The following is a 27,774-nucleotide window of genomic DNA, read 5'->3' on the forward strand; positions in this document are numbered from 1 at the left end:
TGAGGAGGACTTGAAGCACTTGCTGATGAAGATCAAGGTGCGCAGCCTTCAGTATGGATCACAACTCAATGTAAACAACAACAATAAAAATCCTTAAAACTGGATCAGTAGGTAACATCATGATAGAGAAAAGATTGACGTTGGCAAGGATTTTGTCTTGGTTGGATCCACAATCAATGCTCATGGAAGCAGCAGTGAAGAGCTCAAAGGACACATTGCATTGGGTAAATTAGCTTCACAGGGCCTCTTTAAAGTGTTGAAAAGCAATGATGTTACTTTGAGTACTAAGGTGCACCTGATCCAGCCAGGATGTTTAAAAATAGCCTCAAATGCATGTGAAAATTGGACATTGAATGAAGAAGACTGAAAAAAAATTGATGTACTTGAATTATGGTACTGGTGAGGAATACTAAAAGTACCATGGATTGCTAAAAGAACAAGTGAATATGATGTGGAAACAGTATAGACAGAATACTGCACCAAAGCAAGGATGGTGAGACATCATCTCACGTACTTTCAGCATATTATCAGGAGAGACTAGTTCCCGGAAAAGAATATCATGCTTAGTAATAAAGAGGGGCAGTGAAAGAGAAGACTCTCAACAAGATGGATTGACACCATAGCTGCAACAATGGGCTCAACATAAGAATAAACATGAGGCTATTGCAGGACTGGGCAGTTTTTGATTCTGTTATACGCATGGTTGCTATGAGTTGGAACCACTTGGTGACACCTAAGAACAACACTGACAGCTGATCTTGGACAAAGGTACAAACTCATTCAATGAGGAAGAGAGCTTTGGAACAAATAATTCCGGCAAAACTGGATAAATCATTCAAGTAAAAATGAAATAGGCCCCACATCTTGCACTACATATAAAAAAACTCAAGATGAATAAAAAATCAAAATGTAAAACATAGAGTTATAAAGATCATCATTGAAAAATAGGGACAACTAAGGGACAAATTTATGTCCTAATACTTGGCATTAATACACTATTAAGCATAATGAAAAATACACATAAACAAAGGAAACCTAAATGACTGGGACCTCCTAAAAATTAGACACTTTTATGCATCAAACTATTTTACCAAAGGAGTAAAAAGAAAACTCACCGATTGGGAAATAAAATGGCAAAGACATATTGAACAAGGGACTAATCTCAAAATGTACATAACAGCTTCAACACTTCAATGAGAAAAAGACAAATAATTAAAACATGGGCAGAGAAGATAAACAGACACTTCACCAAAGATGATATTCAGATGGCCAACAAATATATGAAAAAATGCTTGCAATCATGATTCAATAATCCTTCTATTTTATATACATCCTAGACAAATAAGAACCATGAAATGAATATATATATACATATATACATATATATCTCCAGATTCGTTGCAGCACTATTCACAATGGCAAAAAAGATGGAAAAATCTAAATGTCACTCAATGGAAGGATATATTAGGAAATTAAAAATTTTAAATACCATATATGAGAGGTCAACACTGAGACACTAAACGGAGATAGGATTGAGACAAAGAACATGCGATTAAGAGCGCTTTATTAGGGTAGAGAAAGAGCTCCCGGGAGGGAATGGAGAGCAGAGAGAGGGACAGGAGCATCCTGAGCTCCTGGATGGTTCCAAGACCCAACGAGTTGGGACAGGGAAATCGCAGTTTGTCGGTGAGGTGGTAGGAGATCTATAGGGCTTGAACTAGGGAGGTATACATTGACAAGAAGGGAGCTATTATTGCTTGCACCTGCAGGACCCTGAGTCAGGATGCGACCTGTGGGAAGTGCCTTTGTTGTTTGCCAACCTGCTCCCTGGTGTGCTGGGACAGGGGCTGCACAACCTTGGTCTGGGGAGAGAAGCTCCTTGGAATGTTGGGGCAGAAGATGCACACTTCACTAGGTCATTTATCCTCCAGAGAGGCTGGAAATGGGGGCCTTGAAGTTCTATCCTCCTTAGGGACAGGAGAGGAGATGGGGGCTGCCTAGTCCGGACCTGGCCCAAACATCATACTCATGTATAAGCCGAATTTTTCCAGCACATTTTTAAATGCAGTGTTTGGTAAAATTAGGTGCCTCGGCTGATATTTGGGTTGGCTTATACTCGAGTATACACGGTAATAACGTGCAAATCAGATTTTTTTAATTGAGTGAAATTAGTCAATCACAAAAGGACAAATATTGCATGAGACCACTGGTTTTCACGCAAAGAGAAACACAATTTGATGGTTTTTCCGCTGGTGCTGAGGGTTAGACATTGAGTTGATAATCTCAAGGCTGATTGTTCAAACCTACCAGTTGCTCTGCAGGAGAAACATGAGGCTGTCTGCTCCCATAAAGATTCACAGAAACCCTACATAGGCTGCTATGAGTTGAAATCAGTAGTTTCGGCTTGAGTTCTTAGAGGGGAAGGAGGATCAATTACCAAGTAGAGGAACACTATCAACTTGGGTGAAAGAGAAGGCAATATACAAAAGACAGAGGTCAGCAAAAATCGCTGATGGAGAAGGAAGACACTGATAGTAGTGTAAGAGTTTAAAACAACAGAGGTGAATACTGTTGTATATACTATCTTGCCATAAGATGATCTATGAGTAGACACATGGATAGATATTAATTTGGCTGCAAATATATATCCTTGAATGTGGTGGAGCACAAAAGTTACAAAAACTTCTTAGTCATACCAAACACCCTAGGGAATGAGTTGCTGGGCCTGGGAGCTTAGGATTCTAACCTTGGATGACACCAGAGTCAGGTGGCATTGCACAGTCTACAAGGACAATGTTCTCTATATCACTTCAGTGATTGGTGGTGGGGCCTGAAATGCCTGTGTGACTAAGGAGCAAGAATTGGGAAGGGTGACGAAAATCAAAGCCATATGGAAGTCATTAGTCCAGTGGCTGGATGACATGTGAACATTAGCCTCCATGATCAGAACTAGGTGGTAAATGGCTACCACTATCAACCGCTCCTAATGGGATCATACTAGAAGGTCCCGAATAAAGTGGGAGAAAAGGTGGAACAAGATTCAAACTAGTGAAAAAGAGCAGGCTTACTGATAGGATAGAGACTGCTGAAAGCTCCGAGACTGTGGCTCTAGTCAGTCTTTAGGTCTGGAAATGAATTCACCCCATGGCTCAATTTTCAGCCCAACAGTAGACAGGTCTATAAAGGGAACAATAACATTAGGTAAGAACACCTTAGAACAATAATCAACCATCTGAGGTAAAAGTACAGCACTTACCCAAGACAAGTTCAGGAAGGTTAGGAAAGAAGGAAGTATAGAAATAGGAAACAGGGAATTAGTGGGTTAAGTGCTGTGAAATCGAAAGGATTGATATGAGTAACAAAACAAAAGGTATGTCAAGTGTTGAATGGAAAACTGATCTGCTCTGTAAACCATTACTCAATTCCCATTAAAAAATTTTAAAGACACCATTAAGAAAATGAAGACATCTCACAAAATGTGATAAAATATTTGCAAATCATAGGTGTGATAAGGGAATAACATTCAGAATAGTATATAAATAACTCTCACAACTTAATAACAGAAAGCTAATCCATTCAATTCAAAAACAGGAAATTACTTTAGTCATGTCTCCAAAAGAAGATATAAAAATGGCCAAATAATCCATGAAAAGATGTTCATGATTAGTAGTTGACATTTTTGCTGAGTGTCATCAAGCCAAGTCTGATGGATTTATAGTTAGCTCATGTGACAGAGTAGACTTACTCCTACTGTAAGATGGACTATATTCTTTAGGGAACTGGCTTTTACCCTACAGAGGTGCTGGATGGGTGCGAACCTCGAAGCTTTCAGTTAGCATCTGGATGTTTATTATACCATCCAATCCAAACCAAAACCAAACTCCCTGCCATCGAGTTGATTCCGACTCATAGAGATCTCATAGGACAGGGTGGAACTGCCTCTATGAGTCTCCAAGACTGTAACTCTTCACGAGAGTAGAAAGCCTCACCTGGGGACTGCCAACTACTGACCTTGAGGTTAGCTGCCCAACTCATATCCCACTATGCCACCAGGGCTCCTTAATTAATCAATAATGAAAAACAAATCAAAACCACAGAGCTATTACCTCATACCTATGAGGAAGTCTACCACATAAAAAAAATAAAACAGAACCCCAGAATGCTGGTGAAGATGTGGAGAAATTGAATCCTTTGTCCATGGGTAGTAGGAATCTAAAATGGCTCAGCTGTATTAAAACACTTTGGGGCCTTTTAAAAAGCTAAACATAGAATTATCACAATGAAGAAGAGTTCTATTCTTAGGTATATACATGCAAGGACTGAAGCTGGGATTTACTCTTTATGATAGGGTTATTCACAGAGTCAAAAGATGGAAACACCCCGTGTCCTTCAACAATGAATAAACAAAATGGGACACACACACACAAACGTGCACGAAACATAAAAAAGGAATGAGGTTCATATACATGGATGGACTTTAAAGATATTATGCAAATTGAACTAAAGCAAATACCAAAACAAATATTCTATTATTCTATTTATATGAACTAAAACTCGTAGCCATCGAGTCAATGCTGACTGATAGCGACTTCTTGTGGTTTTCCAAGACTGTAACTCTTCATGGGAGTAGAAAGCCCAGTCTTTCATCCGAAGAGCTGGTGGTGGTTTTGAACTGCCAACCATGTACATCACAGCCCAACACGTAACCACTACAGGATATCAGGGCTCTTATATAAGGTATCTAAAATAGGAAAACTGATACAGACAGAAAGTAGAACTAGACTTGAAGTCACTAGAGGTTGTGGGTAAGGAGAAGTGAGGAGTTACTGCTAAATGAGTAGAGTTTCCATGTGATGTGATGACAAAGATCTGGAAACAAAAAGGGTTGATATTTATTCAACACTATGAATGCTCTTAATGTCACTGAATGGACCTTCAAAATGGTTAAAACGACCAGTTTTATACTTATCTAATTTTTATAAAATCAAAATAAAAACTATTATATTATACAAATGTCTTTATAGTTCTTAAAAAATAAATTTGAGAAAATTTATGAATTTTGTTCACATACACACAATTAAATGAAATACAAATACCTGCCACATTTCTACTTTCTTTTTTATTTCTTCCTTTTCTACAAACTCATTTAGATTTGCCAAGGCTTTTGCTGCCAGTATTCTCCTTGTTTCAACACTCAATTCAGATTGCAAAACAATCTGAGAAGCTACTTCAACCTGATTTTTGCTCTCTTTGCTTTCATCTCCAATAGAAAATTTCACTTTAGGAGTAGAGCCAATGTCCAGAGAGGGGCAATAAATTCCACCATCCATCAGGATGGGCTTCTGGTCCAAACTGCCATGAGCTTCACAGGCGTCCACTTGCTGGTGAGAATGGCTTGGCTCCTTATATATATTTGAAAAATTGGGTATAACTGGTTCTCCAGGGTTATATAAATTTGTGACACCTGAAGTAAAGGTTCTACTCCGCTGTACTTCCTTTGAAACATTTCTTTTTTGGAAAAGTGATAATTCATCATCTTTGAGTTCTTCCAAGCTTCCAAACTTAGCCTGATTCCAGAAAGAAAATGCATTGCATATCAGAGTTTCTTTATTTAAGTTTAGGTGCGGAGACTGTGGAGCACAGCAATTGCTTGTGGTTTTCTGCTGCTTGAGGTTAGAAAGCGAGACTTGGGTCGGCACTGTCCATGGAGTCACACCCTGCTCCCAAAGTAATTCTGCACGCTTTAAGTCCGAGTCACTGTAGCTGAGGCGCCTTTTAAAAGGAGTCAGTGGCTGAAGACATTCAGTATTCCACCTCTTCCAAAGAGGATCTGGTTCTTGCTCATTGGAAAGAATGACATCCTGATTTTCAAAAGCTGCTACTGCTGCCATGGGCGTGTAAGGGACGGAGGCATCACTGCGACGCCTTATTAATTCTTTATCCAGTTGCACTGTGACCACCTCAGAAACGGTTTTTTTAATTTCAGCAGAGAGGTCTGGGGCTTCTAACACTTCTGCCTTCTCTACTGGTCTGTTTTCAGCTAAGTCCACCAGTAATTTGCAAACAAGGTGAATAATTTTTGGCACGTGTTTTAGAAGCCGTGCTTCATAACCATGAAGTAGATGACGCTGGCGAATTAGATATTGAGCTAAGGTGACAGCATGTGCTTTGGGATCACAACAAGAAAATATATTGCGAAGAGGGGTCAAAAACTGTGCAAACTCCCTTACACATAGTAGTTGTCCTCTAGTTTGTATGGAATTGGGTCGCTTTGCTCGGACAAATATAATTGCTTGGTCAGCAGTCATTCTCGTTGCAAATACTAAGTAACATGCTATTAAAACACCTAAAAAGCGAAGAAGAGAAGATTAAAGTGAGAAAAAGTATGCTTTGATAATTTAAAAATGGAATGTGATAAAGTCATAAAAATGAAACACTTATAATTTTTGTATGTTTTACACAGGTGTTTATCATTGTTTAAAAGTTGATCTATTTACTGTCCTTGTGACAAAGAGCTTTGAGACAGCACGGACAGCATTAGTCATCTCTTAGATGGGGGAGATTATCTGAACCTATATTTTAAACTCAGTTTCAATATGGAAGAGAGTAAATTCTACTTCTATTTTTCCAATTTGAACAGTACTTGAAAATTTTCACCAAATCTGTACACTCTGTGTTTGCAACTCATCCGCTGCCCTATTACCATCTTCATCATCAATTGATGGCACATTCTAGCCTAGAATTCTCCCTGGCATTGGAAGAATTTTTATTTTTCCTGGTCATTCTTCTTCCAGACTTGTACCTATACTACTTTGCATTTTTCTCCAATCCAAGATATAACTCTATTTAGCTATATTATGAAAGCCAACCATAATAATTAGTTTTATGTGTAATAATGTTTGTTAATATCAAGTAAAAATTATTAAAAAGTAATTTAACTAAAACATAATAATTAATATAAAATTAAAAGGCAAATCCTTTTGGTATGCTCATAATTTATTAGGTTTGTGAGTATCTTGTTACATCTGAAAATTGCATGTTCCTCAGTATACTGAGTTGTTAGTTGAGTTTGAGTCAATAGAGTGTGAATTATAAATATAACTCATCTGGAGTGCTATAAGGTGAAAGGGAGACGAAATGAGTGTCCAACACTGTCAGATACGTGCTGGACTGCTAAGTGCAAGGTTAATGGTTCCAACGAGACAACTGCTCAGTGGGATAAAGATGCAGATCCCTGCACTCATTACAGCCCATTGAGTGTCACTCAAAAACCCTAGAGAAATAGTGTCACTATGAGTAGAAATTGACTTGATGGCAATGGTTTGGGTTGAGCTGTAATCTCCAAGAACAGCCAGATTTCAGTTCAACCTTAATAATTACTACCTCAGAATTAAATCTGTATCATTAAAGGGATTCATAAGCATATAGGTACTCTATAGATAGAAATTCAGCATCAGTTGTTTGGTTGTATAAGACAACAGGTAATATTTCTGTTGACATAAATTATAGTTTTAAAGTACATTACACATTAAAATGAAGTGTTTGACTTTTATTTTACTATAAAGAGAATTAGAAAATCAGCTATCCTCTATTTTGCTTTAGAGGCTCTTTTGTTACTACACATGATGAGTTTTCAGCTCTAAGTTATTCAAGAATACTTGCATGAATATCTTATATAATCACTGTAACTAGATATTTAAGATACTTCAAATATAACTGATTTATTTCTTCCTTTTGACTCCAAAGCTTTGGTCGAATTTTGAAAAAATATTTATTGTGTACAAATAAGAAATATATATTATCCCTTAGATATTTGAATATATCTATAAGAAGAACCCACTACAACAATTACCTGTGCGACCAAGCCCTGCATGACAATGAACCGTGACCCTTCCTTCCTGTAAGGCAAACGCCATCACCTTCACCATGTCCAAGATCGTAGTAAGAGATGCGACCCCGTAATCCTTCCATCCGAAATTGTAAAAATAAACTAGAGATCGATAAAAATAAAAGACAAAATCAACGTGTAGGAAAAGTACTTGCACAGATGTTTGAAGAAAAATAGTGAATTCACAAAAGGTAAAAAACTGTAAGGCAAGTTATCTCAGTGGGTACAAACAAATCTAAAAATATAGTCCTTTTACATTTCAACTAAGTTTATTGTTAATGATTCCTACACAGCACATTCTATATTATTTAAGGTACTTCCTCCTGAAACTGAGCCAGAATGAATTATGGCAGCATATACATGAAATCATAAATTAATAAAACATATGATCTACAGAAGGGGGAAAAATAGAAGAAAACAATTGTGCATGGAGACACAAATAAGTGACTGATGAATGGTCAGATATTCCACATAGTTAAAAAATAGATTTCCTTACAAAGTTCCTGTAAATGAAAGAGGATCTATAATTGTTACAGTAAGAATCACAATGGGTATCCCTAGATGGCAGAGTTTTGCAACAGTAAAAATATATAGTCCTAAATCCCAGTCCTGACTGCCAATTTTAAGCTGTGTCATTTTGGGTAAGTCAGTTTAACTCGCCAAGTCTCTGTAGCCTCATAGGATGTATAGTAGAAATGATAACACCACCAATGCTTTAAATGAAATCATAACATCTGGCATACTATATACACTATTAATTGTGTATAGCCCAAAGTGGGTGGTCTCTTCCCCACACTTCCGTCACAGAAAAGAAGCAATCTGTACCTTCAACACAATATCAAAGAAAAAAGATAGCATTGTTTACAGTCGTTTTCTATGCGCCCTACTACTATGCAATACGCTTTGATGCCAACATCTTTAACTTAAAGGACCCCCGGGTGGTGTGGTGGGTACTCTTTGGGATGCTAACTACAAGGTCAGTGATTCAAACCCACTAGTCACTCTGTGGGAGAAAAACAAGGATGTCTATTCCTGTAGAGCAGTGGTTCTAAACCTTCCTAATGCCGCGGCTCTTTGGTACAGTTCCTCATGTGGTGGTGACCCCCCAACCATGAAAGGATTTTGGCTGCTACTTCCTCACTGTCAGTTTGCTCCTGTTAAGAATCCAGCGACTACTGTGAAAGGTCGTGCTCTAGAGATTCAGTCTTGTAAATCCCAAGGGGCAATTCTACACTGTCACTGTGAGTCAGAATTGATTTGATGGCAGCAGGTTTTAAATGTGGAGCAGAGCAGCAGCGTCTCTAAAGGCTGTCCCTGGCAATTCGGGAAGAGGAGCTGTGGGAAGGAACTTACTGCCAGCTTCCATGAAAGCCTCAGGAAGGTAAGTGAAACCGCTCTCCTGTTCCAGAGGACTCCCACAGCTAGCATGCTCACCAGGACGCTGGAGGTTAATGACTGTCTTTATGCCACAGCTTGAAGAAAGAACATTAGTCTTACTGGGAGCTGCTTTTTAAAAAAACATTATTTTCAAAATATTAATTTTAAGTGAAATAAACTCTTTACTGTCTATTATTAAAACCTTCATTTGAAGTCAAAAGCAATGAAAGAAAAACCACATGAGCTAGTTTCTTTCCTGCCATGTGTGAACCAGGAAGGAATTTACCTTTGGAACTGCTCGATGATGTGGTATTTTTCAATGAGTTTGGTGGATGGGCGAGCCGTGGCCAGTATGTTTTCAGTGACCCTGCAAGTGTGCGAGGAGGGATGATGAGATTCACAAAACCTTGAACCTCTAGCTCTAGAGGGCAAGGGAGCAAGCCCCTCCTTTCTGTTTTCAATACCTCTGCAAGACAACAATCTTATACAATCTTAACATCATAATTGCAGCTTTAACAAACACTGGCTTAGAAAATCTGGACAAATTCTAAGGAAATTAAGTATTTGGGGATTCTAGCAATGTGTTTTGTAGGACTCTTAACAGGTAATAGCAGGCATGCTGGAGAAACATCAGCTGGAGGCAAATGATTAGAATTAGTTATCCAAGATTAGTGCCTGGAGGAAGAGGGCTGACTGGGAGACATTTTTATTTACTAAATTACCTGAACCTGCTACCAACTGTGTTAAATGAGGATAATGCTGTCTTCCTCATAGAGTTTGTGTAGGAATCAAATATGATGTGGAGGTAAATTCTTTAATACCAACTCCTAACATCCAGTAATGAATACATGCTGCTATAATAATTTAGCAAACATGCAGGCTGTGGAATTAGTTGAGCCTCGCTTCAAGTGTTGACTTTGCTACTTTCTAGCTGTGCAACAAATTACCATGGGCCTTGATTACTTCATCAGTAAAATAGCATTGGTAGGACCTACTTCATGAAAATTCTGTGAAGCTAAGAGGTAATAAGGAAAAGTATTTAGTGCATGACTTGTAGTCAAATGGATGTCTACTGAATAAATGAATGACAAAGAGGCCTAATAAATGGCTGTCATGCTCTTTAGGGGTCTGGCTTTCCTATGTTCTGTTCACAATTTTCATTACTGGCATGGTGGAAGAAATGTTTATAGGAAGTTAGTTCGATCATGTGAAGCTGTGAAGAATAATAGACATTAGACTACAGAGAGGATATGAAAATATTCTTCCCCTGGGGAGGGGGAACAGGGCAGAGTGGCTAGAATTGAACAGGAATAACTGTTTGAGAATTCTAAATCTGAAAAAAAATTCTAAATCTGAGTAGTACCTAGTATAACTCAAAAGCAGCAGAGGTGGAAGAGATGAAAGGGCGGAGTCAACAAGAAACCAGAAAATACCCATGTGACCTTAGCTGAATTATTGGAAATTTACTTGTTTGACTGCCCCTCAGGAATACTGTTTATTTATTTCATTCTTTAGAAAAGTAAGTGATTAACTACAATACAATCTGAATACAATGACGGTGGGCCCCAACAATTAGCAATCACTATAGATGTACCCAGTAAATTTAACACGTCAAAGTTCAGATCGCAAGTTAGACAAGTTTGTAAAAAAAATACCTTGGATTTTAAAACGTTATTATTAAATCATTTTATTGGGGGATCTTACAGGTCGTATCACAATCCATCCATCCATCCATCCATCCATCCATCCATCCATCCATCCATCCATCCATCCATCCATCCACTGTGTCAAGCACATTTGTACATATGTTGCCATCATTTTCAAAGCATTTTCTTTCTACTTGAGCCCTTAATATCAGCTCATTTTTCCCTCCCTCCCTGATGAACCCTCAATAAATTATAAATTATTGGTTTTTTAAAATTAGTTATTTCCATATCTTATAACGTTTGCTGTCTTCCTTCACCCAATTTTCTGTGGTTCATCCCCCTGGGGTGGTGGTAGTGGTGATGCTATATGTAAATCATTGTGATCAATTTCCCCTTTCTCCCCCTACCTTCTGCTTACACACCTGGTATCTCTATTCTAATTATTTGTCCTGAGGGATTTATCTGTCCTGGATTCCCTGTGTTTTGGGGTCATATCTGGTCTAGTCATATTTGTAAGGTTTAATTGAGGTCATGATAGTGTGGGGGAGGAAGCATTAAAGAACTAGAGGAAAGTTGTATGTTTCATTGGTGCTATATTGCGCCCTAACAGGCTTGTCTCTTCCTTATGACTCTTCTGTAAGGAGATGTCCAATTGTCGACAGATGGGCTGTAGGTCTCCATTTCACACTCCCCCTCATTCACATTGATATTATTTTTTGTTCTGGGTGTTAGATGTCTGATACCTGATCCCATCGACACCTTATGATCACACAGGATGGTGTGCTTCTTCCATGTGGACTTTGCTGCTTCTCAGATGGCCACTTGTTTATCTTCAAGCCTTTAAGACCCCAGATGCTATGTCTTTTGATAGCTGGGCACCATCAGCTTTCTTCACCACATTTGCTTATGTACCCATTTGTCTTCAGCGATCATGTCAGGGAAGGTGAGCATCCCAGAATGCCAGATTATTAGAACAAAATGTTCTTGCATTGAGGGAGTACTTGAGTCAAGGCCCAATGTCCATCTGCTACCTTAATACATAACATATAAGTACATAGATCTATTTCCCTATTGTTATATATGAACATATTTACATATGTACATGCCCATATTTAGACCGCTATAAATATCCTTTGTCTCCTAGTTCTTTCCTCTATTTCCTTTTATTTTCCTCTTGTCCCACTATCATGTTTGGGCTTCATTCGGATTTCAGTAATTCCTCGGTGTTACACTGCCCTTGATTAAGCCCCACTAGGTATCCTACACCCTTTCCTCCATCGATTTTAGTTCATTTGTTGTTCCCTTGTCCCTGGGTTGGTTGACCACCCACCCTTCTTTCTCCCACCTCCCCCTCTCCTGTGTCCCCTCAGAACCATTGGTCCTTTTGTTTTCTCTTCCAAATTGTATATCCCTTGGTAGATTCTTGTTGTACAAAATGATGCATGAATTCAAATAAAAACAACAAACTCACTGCCATTAAGTTGATTCACTCATTCTTTAAACGGTGAATTCCTCCAAGTGCATCTGAAATGTGTGATTTATCCAAAATTAAAAAAAATCATTTTATTGGGGCTTGTACAATTTTTATCACAATCTATACATGCATCATTTGTGTCAAGCACATACGCACATTTGTTGCCATCATCATTCTCAAAACATTTGCCTTTCACATTTGCCTTCTACTTGAGCCCTTAATATCGGCTCCTCATTTTTCCCCCTCCCTGATTTACCAGAATTTTTTCAGAGATGTCAACATATTAAAAAAGGTAATGCCTCACTTATTTGAACTTCAATTTAAAGTGCTAAACAGTGTTTTAAACAAATTGAAGGCTGGTGGTAACCCTGCAACAAGCCAAGTCTGTCAACACCATTTTTTCCCCAACAACACGTGCACACTTTTTGTCTCTGTGGCATTTTGATAATTCTTAAAATATTTCAAACTTTTAAATAATGTATTCCACACCTACTAGACTACAGAATAGCATGAATATAACTTTTATCTGTTCTGGAAAACCTAAGAATTCATGTGACTTGCTTTATTGTGATTATTTGTTTTATTGTAATTGTCTGCAATAAAATGACTTCAATATCTCTGAGCTATGCGTGTGCTTGGTTAGTCTGTTGTTGTCAGGTACTGGTGAGTCAGTTCTGACAGCATAGCAAACCCATGTGCAACAGAATGAAACACGGCCTAGACTTGCACCATCCTTAAAAGATATTGCTAAGTTTAAGCCAATTGTTGTAGCTACTGTGTCAAACCTATTAAAGAATAAAAAGTCAAAGGAAAAATTAAGTAAAAAGCAATATGACTGAAAATATTGACTTTAATACTACCTAGAGACAATAACAGGGTAAGCCACCATTTTTGTTCATTAAACTGATAATTTTTACCAGTTCTATTATAATAGACCAAGTATATTCATGTAAAAATGTTTTCCTTTTATATAAAATACAGAACACGATAAAAATGAGGCTAAAAACTTACCTATTGAAAAATTTAAAAGATACTCATTTACCTCACATATTCATACCTCATACATAAATTTACAGCATAACATCCTTATTATTTGTAGCAATTTATGAAATTTAAGAGTTATCTAAAGTACTCATTTCTTTTAAGACACTGTACAAAGACCATTTCACTTAAACATGATGTTTTATTTCCATTTTAAAGACAAAGCAATTAAGATTCAGAATGCCTGTGTGAGTAGCCCAGGGTCACACAGCTTCTAAAGTGGCAAACCCAGGGTTAAAGGAAAGATACTCTGACTTTCATACTTTCTTCAACATTTCTCTGCTTCTCAGCATTACAGATATTTTCACTCCTGGATCTTACTTAGCACTAGAGGGTTTCTCTGGAGGACTAGCAGGGTCAATTACCAGGATGAGTACACCCCCTTTATGGCTTGCTCCTGATCACTCCAGCGGGCTGGGTTTTCATACTTGCAGGCTCTACCACCACATGTCATGGAACAGGCTACATGTCCAGGAATGACGTGTCGTAAACGCTCCCCAACTTTTGTGTACCGTGGTGTGGGACGTCCTGAATTTCCTAGAAAAATAAAGAAGGAAAGATTCAAAATACCATTCTTTTAACATGGAAAAAAGTTTTCATTTAGCTCAGTATTTCAGATGATAGACCAGTTCTAAAGTACTTTCATTTTGTCACGAATAAAACGGTTTCCTTTTTATCAAAAGTACACTATATCTTAATATAATAATATTTATACATTATATTGAGAATAAAGAGAAGCTATAATTATACTGTATTACTCTATGAGCTACATTTATAATAAAACCCCTCAAAAGAAGATGAACTTATCTCTCATATCTACTAAAATTCTCAGCATAGAAAACTGTAAAAAGTACAACACAGGTTTAACTGCTGAAGTCTATAAAGGTAAGAACACAACACAAACTAGTCACTTTGCTTAAATATATATACAATAGTGGAGCGATGTATAAGTGAACAAAATTTTACTCTTTCTCCTGGGGAAAATTGGCTTTCCCTCTGCACAACTGATGGAGGCTCAGCCACCATTACCCAAAGGAAGGATGGTGAGAAGATCCTGGTCATAGAGTTGCTATTCTGTAGCTCTACAGTCATAGGAGGGGGGCTGATATGGAGAGTTTTGGCCTTGGAAAAAGATGCTGAAATTCACCAGAGTTTATTGGGGGCTTCTGCATGGTTACTTGGGGCTCTAAGGAGGAAAGAGAAGTAAAGTCAATTTCAACCCCCAGCCTGTTCAGAGGAAAAGTTATAATGATCAGGCTGTATGATCAATCAGCTATTCAGGATAGGTTGGTTTGTTTCCATGGTGATAAAGATCTAAATTCCCATTTAGATCTGTAGAGGCAAAATACTATATTGATGAGTGGCATTTTGGAGAAATTGTTCCAATACAGATAAGAATAAAATAGATAATTCCTAAATCAAGACTACTCTATTTTGTTTTTCAAACACACATAAAAGGTCTGATTGCTCAGAGTATTACCCCAAAATATCTGTATGATACATACATCACCTTTTCACACATATTATAAGGCTTAGTTTCTGGATACTTTAGGAAATAATCTCTTCTTTGTGACAGGGTAGATTTAAAAAGTTAATTTCATTAAAGTGGGGTGTACTGGATAACATAATATTTATTAAAATATAATTGAATAACCAACACATTTTGTGTTTTTCCTTGGTACAACTATTAACAAATAAAGGTATCTGCAGGGCTGATATATTGACCAAAGGTATTTAATTTTTAACTTTAAGAATATGAAAAACACAATTCTTGGTTATATGTTGATTTTGAAGGTTACAGCAAACATACTTCTCAAATACCAAAACCACAATTCTCTGCTTTTTGCTGCTGACTACGAAGAAAAAAGAAGCTTAAATAATGTCTTGGCAGAACATATGCAGAAAAGTATGGTATTGTAAAAAGGAACTGGAGGAGGGGGAGTTAGAAACTTGAGGATAAAGGGCATAAAGAAATCAGAAAGTAGAACAATCATCCACTGTGCACATTATCCACCTCCTTCTCTGTTAATGCTAGATTGTGTGCAGATGGAATTTCAGCCATGTGAAGACTGGAAGCAACTTACTACCACAGCAGTAGAGCTAAGTAAGCTCCTTTTAAAACCACTTTCCCCATTTTCAACAAATATTCATTTTGGACATATAAGACAGGCAATGAAAGCCAAATTTGGTACCCAAACTCCTCTTTTGTGTGTGTTATATAGTAGAGTACAATGGGAAAAAACCGAAAAAATGTAATCATTTCTGAAATGTAACTTTCTTGCCTGGAGGAGTGACAAAGAATACTTTGACTAGCAGAAGTGATTACATGAGAGGAAAGAATAGACGCAAAGGTGAGAAAGACAATTGGAATCTGATAGTAGAAGGGCCTAAATGTTCTACGGAGTTTTTAATTTGTTAACTGGCTAAGGAGGAGTCTCAGAAAGCTGAGCAAGTGTATGTGCTTCAGATTATGCTACATTCCAGAAGGCTAGCCCAGCCCAAGAGAAGCAACAACCCTAAAGGAAGGTCTGAGATCCTACGGAGGACAGTGGTAGCACACAGAGACAAAGGACGGATAGGGCTACTTCAGAGGTGGAGTGAGATGGATGCTGGTAGAAGAGAGAGTCAGAGATAATTCTGCATAATGAGCAGCAAGCTATTAACGGTGGTTAACTAGGAGAGCCTTTGAGGCGAGACAGAAAAATCAGCAAGCTCCATTTTATAAATAAAGTTATTAAAAATTACAACCAGGGAATCCCAATCAGTCAGTTTGAAATATTTGCTTCGTGTTTGGTAAATTGAAACCTAAGGACATCTGCTGCTAAAGGAAAGTAAAAAGTGCCTGTGTTTTTAAGTTTACTGAAAGCTACTTGATGAGGGGTGGAAGATGTTTCTGTTTGTTGTTTTGTTGTACTCTGGTTGTTTGCTTGTTGCTGTCATGTTAGAGGCTATACCATTGATATTTTAAATACCAGCAAGATCACTCACAGTGGACAGGTTTCAGCAGAGCGTCAAGAATAAGAGACAAGGCAGAAACATTATTATCTATTTCCAATCATTAGCCAATGAGAACTCTATGAATTGAACAGAATATTGTTCAATAAAATGTTGAAAGAGGAGCCCCTCAGTTGAAGGGCACACAGTGCTCACACAAAATGGGTTCAAGCACACAGCTCAGTCCTACGCAGTATTTCACTCTGCTGTACAGGTTTCCATGAGCCAGAGCCAACTGAACAGCAAACAAACAAACCAATAAACTGTTTCATCATAATTTATCTAATCATTCCTCAGTTATTGGACTTTAGGCTATAATCAAGGATTTCTGTTTAGAAATTAAGACAGGTTTTCAGAACTCTGGACAAGTCAATTCTGACTCCGTAATCTTGTAAGACTGAAGAGAACTGCCTACCTAGGGTTTCCAAGGCGAAAATCCTTACAGGAGCTGAGTACTTTCTCCTGCTGTTTGGCTGGTGAACTAGAACCTTCACCTTTTCGGTAAGCAGCCAAGGGAGGTCATATACATCCAGTGCCACCAGAACTCCTTATTTTGTAAATAAAACCATTTTATTTTTGTTTCCCTCAATGTGTCCAACCAGAAGACACATTTCTCAGATCTGTGCCGTCCTCACAACTGTTCTCATATTTGAGCCCATTGTCGCAGCCACTGTCTCATCTTGTCGAGTGTTTACCGCTTTCTCATTGCCCTTCTACATGAGCAAGAATGATGTCTTTTTCCAGACTGGTCTCTCCCGATAACATGTCTAAAGTATGTGCGATGAAGCCTTATCATCCTTGCGTCTAAGGAGTGTTCTGACTGTATTTCTTCCAAGACAGATTTGTTGCTCTTTTGGTAGCCATAGTACTGGCAATGTTCTTCATCTGGACCGTAATTCAAAAGCATCAATTCTCCTTTGATCTTCCTCATTCCAACTTTCACATGCCTATGAGGCAAAAATACCATGGCTTGAATCAGGCACACCTTAGTCCTCAAAGTAACATCCTTGCTTTTCAGGTCTCATGCAGCAGATTTTCCTGGTGCAATGAGTTGTGCTTCCATGAGCACTGAGTATGGATCCAAGCAAGATGAAAACCTTGACAACTTCAATCTTTCCTGCATTTATCATGATGTTACCTTCTGGTACAGTTGTGAAGATTTTTTCCCTTTAAATAGAGTTTTAATCCATACTGAAGGCTGCAATCCTTGATCTTCATCAGTAAATGTTTCAAGTTCTCATTACATTTCCCTTGATCACACCCTACCTGGCCTCCTACACCCTCCTCACCACCGATTTGGTTCACTTGTTGTTCCCGTGTCCCTGGGTTGGTTAACACTTCCTTTTACCCCACCTCCCCCTCTCCCATGTCCCCCACAGAACCATTAGTCCCGTTGTTTTATTCTCCAGATTGTTCATCCAGCCTGTCTTATTTAGACAGACCTGCGGAGATAATAACATGCACAAAAACAGGACAGAGCAAACCAAAGGAACAAAACAAAATGAAACAAGAACAAAAAGCCAATGACTAAAAAACAAAACACCAAACAAGAACACAAAAGAAAAGGCTGTAGTTAGATCAAGGACTGTCTGTTGGCCTTTAGGAGTGTTTTCCAATCGAGTCTGTTGGGACGCCAAGCCCTGGCCCCAAAGTCTAATTTTGGTATTCCCTGGGGACTTTGTTGTGTTTGTTCCCCTTGCTGTTCTGTTGCACGCCCTTAGTGTTTTGCTTCAGTGTGGTGGGGTCAGATTGGGACAATTCCCACACTGTATCTCCAGTGTAGTCCCCTGTAGGGCTCTGGGTCAGTGAGGGATGTCATGCCTCATAGTGGGGACGGCCATATGATCTTCTCTGTGGATTGGTTGCTCTGAGTGGGAATATCATCCTCAAGGCTTGGTGGGCCAGGTTGTGCTCCACTCTCTCTTCTTCCCCCATTATTTGCTCCCATATGCTCTGATCAAACATGTCCCTCTCCCTGAGCTGCAGCTTCAGTGCTGTCCTCTGAAATAAATTCTTCTGGAGGGAGAGGCAGGTGTCCACCTAGTTTTGATTGGGGCCAGCCCCTCAGACCTCTCCACTGGTTCCCTACTCCATGCTGGTATGTTGCATTCACATCTTGGAGCACTGGGTTGAAGTCTGGTCCCACTTTCTCTGTGGAGATATAAACAATACCATCCCCTTGGGTTGGGTAGTGCCCTGTTCCCCTGCTTCCCATTTCTTTAAAATCTTTTCCTTTCCCCCCCATCCTTTTTAGTTGGCTACCATATGTATCCCTGGATTCGGTCTGGCCCCTAACATATTACCTGGTCCTCACCCCAGGAATGTTTGTATACAGTAGCTTTTTCCCTACACCCCATTGCATTTTTCTTTTAAACTTAACCCAGCGGACTCATGTTGTACTTGTCTTTTTGTGCTTGGCTCACATCACTTAGCATAATTTCCTCTAGTTCATTCCATGCGGCGATGTGCTTCATACGTTCATCACTGTTTTTTAGTGATGCATAGTACTCCATTGTAAGTATGTACCACAGTTTCTTAATCCATTCGTCTGTTGATGGACATTTGGGTTCTTTCCAAATCCTTGCAATTGTGAACTGTGCCACGATGAACAATGGAGAACAGATATCTGGCCATGGTTTGTTTCTTGCCTCTTCTGGGTACATGCCCAATAGTGGGATTGCTGGGTTGCATGGTAGTTCGATTTCCATCTGTTTTAAGATATCGCCAGATCAATTTACATATTGGCTATACGTACCTACGGGACCACCAGCAGTGAATGAGAGTTCCTGTCTCCCCACAGCCTCTCCAACACTTGTTGCTTTCTCATTTTTTGAATTGGGCTTTTTTTGAGGGTGTTAGGTGGTATCTAATTATTGTTTTGATTTGCATTTCTGTCATGGCTAAAGATAGGGAACATTTTCTCATATGTTTATTGGCCATTCAGATTTCTGCCCCTGTGAACTTCTGTTCAGTTCTTTTGCCCACAACCTCAGTGGGCAATTAATTTTTTTTTCTTTTTGGAAGCTAGCAGAGTATTGTAGATTTTAGTAATAAGGCCTTTGTCTGATGTGTCATTGCCAAAGATGTTTCCTCCCAGTCTGTGGAATCTCTTATTACTTTCTTGTTGAACAATGTACAATGGAGTTTGATCTTCAGGATATCCCACTTGTCAATTTGTGCTTCCTGTGTGTTTGTGTCTTTCTCTATTACTGATAGCTTATGCATTACCTGTGCCAGAGTTCTCAGGGTGGTCCCAATTCCCTCACTGATGGCCCTAATAGTTTCAGGTTTTACCTTGAGGTCTGTGATCCACCTTGGGTTTATTCTTGTGCATGGAGTGAGATAAGGGTCTTGCTTCATTTTTCTGCAGGTAAATATCCATTTTTTCCAGAACCACTTGTTGAAGAGGGCATCTGCTTCCTATTTGATATTTTTTTGGTCCTTACTAAAAATCAGTTGTCTGTATGCTGATGATTTTATTTCTGGGTGTTTCAATTCTTTTCCATTGGTCTGAGTATCTGTCATTGTACCAATGCCATGTGGTTTTGACAACTGTGGCTGTATAGTATGTGCTAAAATCAGGTAAAGCAAGCCCTCCCACGGTGTCCTTCTTCTTGAGGAGTTCTCTGCTAATTCTGGGCTTCTTCCCTCTCCATATAACGTTGTTAATCAGTTTTTCCATTTATTTGAAGAAAGATGAGGGTAATTGTATCATGATTGCATTAAACTTATATAGTGCCTTGGACAGAACATCTTTACTATATTGAGTCTTCCAATACACAAGCATGGGATATTCTTCCATTTGCTGAGGTCACTCTTGGTTTCTTGTAATAGTGTTCTATAGTTTTCCTCATATAGATCTTTTGTTCTTTTAGTCAGGTATATCCATATATATTTCAATTTGTGCTTGGCTATTGTGAAGAGTACCACCTTTTTGATCTCCTCTTATGTAGTCTTATCCGATGTGTATAGCAGTCCAATGGACTTCTGTTTGTTGATCTTGAATCCTGCCACTCTGCCAAACTCTACTGCTTCCAGTACTCCCCTTGTGTAACTTTTGGGACTCTCCATATATAATGCCACATCTACAAATAACGATAGCTTCACCTCTTTCTTCCCCAGATGAATTACTTTGATGTCCTTTCTTTGTCTTATGTTGTTGGCCAAAACCTCCAATACGATGTTAAATAAAAGTGGGATGAGGGTCACCCTTTCTGGTCCCCCTTTTCAGTGGGATTGTGTTAGTCTTTTCTCCATTGATTACCACGTTGGCTGGTGGTTTTTCATATATAGCTTTTATTATTTTGAGGAATTTTCCTTCCATTCCTATCTTCTCAAGTATCTTAAAAAGGAATTGGTGTTGGATGTTGTAGAATGCTTTTTCGGCATCTATTGATATTATTATGTGGTCCATATAGTTTATCATGTCAGTATGGCGACTGATACTAATGTAAAATGACCAGATTTTAACATTGGTAAAGCGGGACACCATTGATAAAACTCATATCCTGGCGAAAGAGCCACATGGCAGCCAAAAACCGTATACCCTAGCTTGTCGTGCATTCTTTCCAAAATCAGGACTTTTTAAAAACACCGCTGGACGTGGGAAAAATTATTAAAAATCGGGACTGTCCTACCAGAAGCAGGACGTCTGGTCACCTCACACTAATGGTCTTTTTGTATGATGAACCATCTCTGCATCCCTGGTATGAATCCTACTTGGTCATGGTGACTTATTTATTTTATATACTTTTGTATTCTATTGGCCAGGATTTTGTTAAGGATTTTTGCATTGATGTTCATTAGTGATGTTGGTCTGTGGTTCTCCATTCTTGTGGGATCCTTAACTGGTTTTGGTATCAGAGTAATACTAGCATCATAGAAGGTGTTCAGGAGTTTGCCATCTTTTTCTGTTCTGGAAGAGTTTGTGTAGGACTGGTGTTAGGTCTTCCCTGAATGCTTGGTAGAAATTCTTTTGTGAAGCCATCTAGCCCAGGAGATTTTTTGGTTGGTAATCCTTTGATAAACTTATCTAGTTCACCAATTGCTATGGGTCTGTTGAGATTCTTGATGTCCTGTGGGGATAGTCTAGGGAGGGATTGTTTTTCCAAGAATTTGTCCATGTCTTCCAAGTTGTTGGATTCATTGGAATACAACCCTTCGTATTACTGTGAAATTATCCTTTTGATTTCATTAGGGTCTGTTGTAATGTCCCCTTTCATCCCTTATCCTTGTTACTGAAATTTGTTCCCTCTTTTCGTTGGTTTGGTTTGCTAGCGGCATGTCAATTCTGTTTATCCTTTCAAAAACCAACTTTTAGCAGCATTAATTTTTCACATAGTTTTCTTATTTTCCCTCTCCTGAATCTCAGCCCTGATTTTTATAATTTCTTTTCTTTTGCTATTAGTAGGATTGTCCTGCAGACCATGCTCTAGTTGTAAATTTTGCACCAGCTTATCAATCATGAGTCTCGCTTCCTTTTTCATGTGTGCATGTATTGCTATCAAACTTCCTCTGATAACTGCCTTTGCTGTGTCCCATAAGTTTTGGTACATCATGTTCTCATTCTTGTTGGTTTCTAAAAATTTCCTAATGTCATCTCTGATTTGTACCAGTATTCTCTCCTTTTGCAACAGAGAGTTATTCATCCTCCAATTGCTTGCTCTTGTTTTGTTCATCTTACATTTGATTTCCAGCCTTATGGCACAGTGGTCAGAGAGAAATCTATATGATAGCAATGTCCTTAAATTTATTTAGATTCACCTTATGCCCCAGTTGTGGTCTATCTCTGAAAATTTGCCATGCGAGCTTGAAAAGAATGTGAAATTTTTTTGTATTTGGATGAAAAGCTCTGTAAATATCAGGTCAAATTCTCTTAATTGTAGTGTTTAGATCTCTAGCCTCCTTGGTGAGTTTCTTTCCCTGTGATCTATCTTTCTCGGAGAGTGGTATTTTGAAGTTACCAACTATAATTGTTGATGCTGTGATTTCTTTTTTCATCTTTTGGAGTGTTTGACATATTCAGCGGGTCTCTCTTTTGGGGAATATATGTTTACAATGCTTAGTGGTTCTTTGTTTACTGTTCCCTTGAACATTATATGGTGTCCCTCCTTATCTCTTTTTATGGTTTGCACTTTGAGCTCAATTTTATCTGAGATTAGGATTGCAACTCCTGCTTTTATTGAATTGCTATTAGCTTGATATGCCTTTCTCCAGCTTTTGATTCTCAGCCTATATTTTTCTGTAGCCCTGATATGTGTCTCCTGCAAGTAGTGATTGATGGGTTGTGTTTTCTAAGCCAGTCTGCTAGCCTCAGTCTTTTAATGCCTGAGTTCAGTCCATTGATAGGATTATTATCTACTTCTGTGGACTCTGTTATGTCATCTTATATCTATTGTGTTGGGCATTTTCCTACCTTCCTTTCTTATTAGTGTGGTGTGTGTGTGTGTGTATGTGTTTGTATCATTCTTGACTTCTTTCCATCCTTAAGCCAATGCTATCTTGGGGTCTGTTTTCTCTTTGCTGCCCTCTCAGTGAGGTTGCTCTATGTGGTGGTCTCTTATTTATGCTTGGTGTGTGTTGTTCTTCTGCCCATACTGGGTTGGCAAGGATCTTTTGTAGGGCTGGGTTTCTTTTAATGTATTGAGTTTTTCCTTGTCTGGGAAGAATCTTACTTCTCCTTCTATCTTGATCAATAATTGGCTTGGTAGAGTATTCTTGGGTTTGCGTTATTTTCCTTCAATTTTTGGAATATGTTACTCTACTCCTTTTCTTTACAGTTTCTTCTGATAGGTCTGAGCACATTATTATTTGGGAACCTTTATATGTGATTGCTTTTCGCTATATATGTGATTTTCGCTTTATATGCTTTTCGCTTTATATTGCTTTTCGCTTTATATGTGATTGCTTTTCGCTAGTTGCTCTCATGATTTTTCTACTTTATCTCAAAGTTGGATAGTTTAACTATTATGTGCCTTAGTGACTTTTGGGATTCAGTCTATCTGGTGTTTTTTCAGCCTCCTGAATGGTTGCCTGGTTTCCATTTGTCGCACGCTCAGTCTCGTCAGCAAGAAGGACGCGCCACAACAGGATTCTTCCACAGGCGTTTAATGCGGGTTTGATTTGCAGATGCGGAAAAAGACCCCGAAGCCCCAAACTACTGCTGCTTATATGCGCTCTATGGGGACGTGCTGTGCATTGATTGGTGTGTTCGCCAGAACCCTTATTAGCATACTCCAGGGTGGAGTTATGACGTCATCTAAACAGTGCACATGCTCTAAGTGGTTGTTTACCACTTAACTGGGCCACCGCCCTGACTGCCAGGCGCCATCTTGTAATGGCGGCGAGAGCTGCGGCTTCCCACATCCATTCATTAAGCTGGGGAATTTTCTTGCAAGAATTCTCTCACTATTGCAGATGACTTCTATGTTGTGCATTCCTCTGATAATCCCATTATTCTGATGTTGTTCCTCTTCATAGCATCAGACATAGCTCTTAGGTTGCCTTCAACTTCTCTGATGATCTTATTAGATTTTTGTTCGCATTTGTGAAAGTTTCCTTGGCTGTCCTCCAAGGCACTGGTACAGTCCTCTGCTTCCTCCAATTGATTCTCGATGTCCGTGAGTCTGCTACTGGTTTTTGTTATCTCCTCCCTAAGCTCTTGTATTTCCCTTTAGTATATGGCCTTTATCTCCTCTATCATTTCCTTTTACTGTATTGTTTCCCTCATATTCTGTATTACTTTAAGCAGTATTCTGAAAATTCTTTCTGTGGCAGCTCAATGTCTGCTTCTTCTATGCATATTGTTAGGTTCAGGACCTCTTCTGACACTGCCTTTTGGTTTATCCTGCTTTTTTTGTTGAGGTCAGGGCTGACTGCTGTTTGCACAGCATTTTTTTTAAAGGAGCCAGGTGCCATTTTCCAGAATCATTGAGCACTGACTCTCTCTGGGAGACTCGTAGGAATGCTTCTTCGAACTGCCTGCAGCTAATTTCACTATGGAATTAGCTTACCAATTTATCCTCCTGTGGCTTCACTCTCAAGGGGAGTGCCTCAGAAGGTTGATGGGTTGCCTGCTTTGGGGTAGAACACCGTGAATGGTAGGCGGAATTGCCCTGGTCAGGTAGATCACTATGGAGGTCAGGCAGAGGTTCTTGCAACAGTGTGGAACATTGGGAATGTTGTTGGCCGAGCTTTCTTAGGCTATGTGAGACACTAAGATAGGCGGAGGAAGTTCCCTCAGTCACACTGACCCACAGTGAACAAATAGGAGCTCCCCCAGCCACATAGGCAGGAATTCCCTGGAAGAAGTTGAGTGGAATAACCCCTGGTGAAAGCTGGGCAGGGTTTCCCCAGCCTCAGGCTGCACAGGATGGAGCTCACCTAACTGAGTGTGAGCCAGGGGTAGATGCCCTAGGCTAAGGGGAATGGTCTGGAGGTCCGCAGTTGCTGCGTGTGGGATCAGGGTAGTGTGAGATCAGGGTAGAGACAAAGAGCGAAAAACAAACAAACAAAACTAAGCCTGCTGAGACTGTGGGGGGATGGAGAGAAAAGAGGGAAACAAAAGTAACAATGTAGCTGAACCCCGATCCCTGACCATGGGCTGCAAGGGTTTAATCCCTGCCCCGAGGTGGCGGCAAGCTGTGGCTCTGTTGAGATAAAGCCCCTGTGCCAGCTCCAAATGGTTCCTGATCTGGCAGAGACAGTGGTGGGGCTAAGGTCAAACCCAACTGGCCTCCACTAATTTTCCTATATTACTTCAGTCTTTTCCTCTTTAATCTCTATAAGTGATCAGTTAAAATACTGAAAAGTCTTAGCAGAAAATAGAACACTGTAGTGCTGTAAACTATTTGATATGGCCCTTCTAGCCATATTGAGCCCAGGTGGGGTAGTGGTTATGCATTGGACTGTAATCCAAGAGGCCAGCAGTTAAAAACCACAAGCTGCTCCTTGGGAGAAAGACGGTTTTCTACTCCCATGAACAGTTACAGTCTTGGAAACCCATAAAGGTAGTTCTACTCTGTCCTATAGGGTTGCTATGAGTTTGCATCGACTTCATGGCAGTGAGTTTTCTAGCCAAATTTTTTGTAACCCTAACTAGAGGATTGGCCAGTTCTGCCATACTGCTAGGTCTAAAATAAGTCATCTCAGAGATGGAAAGGGGGATCTCACATCATCAAGAAATAAGAACCAGGAGTGGGACATATCATTTAGATATGAGATTACTGTGCTGAATCTCCTAGAACTAGGAGACAGAGAACTATGACACCCGACACAGCAAGAGGCAGTGAAAAGCAGAGGTGAAGCAGTGGTGGCAACAGAGGTAGCAGAATGGGCACAGGACAAGAGTAGTGGGCTTCCTGGCCCATGGAGTAAGACAGCTGAATGTCCTCAGGAAGGTTTGTTAGTAGAATGGCTTACCTTTGGGTCTTTATTAGCTGACCTAAATATTTGCCCAAGCAGGGGCAGAGGCCAAGGGGCTAAGGGGCTTGGGCATGCCCATAGAAATGCTTGTCAACTCCCTGTTGTGACCCATCTGAGAATAATCTGTCCTGATCGAAGAACAATGCCATAGCATTCCTTAACTCGACTTGCACCAATTATTTCCCTGATAAACTCCATAACTGCACTGGCTACCTGTACTCATGCAACCAATTATTGAACCAAGAAGAGAAGTAGTCTTTATAACTCTGCCAAATAAGTAAAATGGGTGTGAGATGGTGGCATAATATAATTATAGAATTATACAATTCAGTTGTGAGTGACTAGTAACTGGGTTAATTGTATTGCAAAACCTTGGAGCTATAAGGAGGGGAGAAGAATAGGAATTTCAGAACACTTTAATTGTGCTCATGAGGAACTTTTACATGGATGAAGAGGCAGTTGTGCGAACAGAATAAGGGAATACTGCATTGTTTAAAATCAGGAAGGTGTGTGTCAGGATTGTATCCTCTCACCACACTTGTTCAATCTGTATGCTGAACAAATTATAGGAGAAGCTAGATTATATGAAGCAGAGTGTGGCATCAGGATTGGAAGAAGGGTTATTAACAACTTGTGGTATGCTGATGACACAACCTTGCTGGCTGAAAGTAAGGAGGGATTGGAACACTTGCTGATGAAGACCCAGGATTGCAGCCTTCAGCATAGATTATAATTCAATGTAAAGAAGACCCAAATCCTCACAACTGGATCAACAGATAATATCATAATACATGGAAAATAGGCTGAAGTTATCAAGTATTTTAACTCACTTGGATCCAAAATCAATGCTCATGGAAGCAGCAATCAAGAGATCAAAAGACGTATTGCATTAGGTAAATCTGCTGGCTAAGACCTCTTAGAGCAGTGGTTCTCAACCTTCCTAATGCTGCGACCCGTTAATACAGCTCCTCGTGTTGTGGTGACCCCCAACCATAAAATGATTTTCATTGTTACTTCATAACTGTAATTTTTAAAATAATGATTTTATTGGGGGCTTACACAACTCATCACAATCCATACATACTCCCATTGTATGTCAAACACGTTTGTACATTTTTGCCATCATCATTCTCAAAACATTTGCTTTCTACTTGAGCCCTTGGTATCAGCTCCTCATTTTCTTTTCTTTTTTTTTCATCGTTTTATTAGGGGCTCATATAACTCGTCACAATCCATACATACATCAATTGTGCAAAGCACATTTGTACATTCATTGGCCTCATCATTCTCAAAACATTTGCTCTCCACCCAAGTCCCTGGCATCAGCTCATTTTATATCCTCCCTCCCTGTTCCCCCTCCCCCAAGGACTCTTGATAATTTACAATTATTTTGTCATATCTTGTTCTGTATGACGTCTCTCTTCACCCATTCCTCTGCCATCTGTCCCCCAGGGAGGAGGTCATACGTAGATCCTTGTAATCAGTTCCCCCCTTCCAACCCACCCTCCCTCCACCTTCCTAGTATCACCACTAACACCACTGGTCCTGAAGGGATCATCCTTCCTGGATTCCCTGTGTTTCTGGCTCCCATCTGTACCAGTATACATCCTCTGGTCTAGCCAGATTTGTAAGGTAGAATTGGGATCATGATAGTGGGGGTGGGGGGAGGGTGGAAACATTTAGAACTAGAGGAAAGTTGTATGTTTCATTGTTGCTACATCGCACCATCTGGCTCATGTCCTCCCTGAAACCCTTCTGTAAGGAGATGTCCAATGGCCGACAAATGGGCTTTGGGTCTCCACTCTGCACTCCCACCTGCATTCACTATGGTAAGATTTTTTTTTCCTGATCCCTTTGACACCCCGTGATCACACAGGCTGGTGTGCTTCTTCATGTGGGCTTTGTTGCTTCTGAGCTAGATGGCTGTTTGT

The 27,774-nt window shown here is 39.5% G+C and overlaps 1 protein-coding gene across 4 annotated transcripts in view; it reads right to left on the reverse strand.

The window, feature by feature from the left end:
- Positions 1-27,774, reverse strand: part of PTPDC1 (protein tyrosine phosphatase domain containing 1) — an 81,717-nt gene that overhangs the window by 25,611 nt on the left and 28,332 nt on the right. For 3 of the 4 annotated variants that reach the window (XM_075549737.1, XM_075549735.1, XM_075549734.1), the window contains 5 exons: positions 13,792-13,963; positions 9,552-9,632; positions 9,242-9,360; positions 7,853-7,990; positions 5,097-6,346 (listed from right to left, as the gene is read on the reverse strand). In XM_075549737.1, the coding sequence (XP_075405852.1) occupies positions 5,097-6,346; positions 7,853-7,990; positions 9,242-9,360; positions 9,552-9,632; positions 13,792-13,963 (1,760 nt within the window). Of the gene's footprint in view, positions 1-5,096; positions 6,347-7,852; positions 7,991-9,241; positions 9,361-9,551; positions 9,633-12,382; positions 12,436-13,791; positions 13,964-27,774 lie in introns of those variants that run through there. The other variant, XM_075549736.1, reaches the window with a different exon arrangement.

Source organism: Tenrec ecaudatus, chromosome 5, assembly GCF_050624435.1.
Source record: "Tenrec ecaudatus isolate mTenEca1 chromosome 5, mTenEca1.hap1, whole genome shotgun sequence".
NCBI classification, from domain to species: domain Eukaryota; kingdom Metazoa; phylum Chordata; class Mammalia; order Afrosoricida; family Tenrecidae; genus Tenrec; species Tenrec ecaudatus.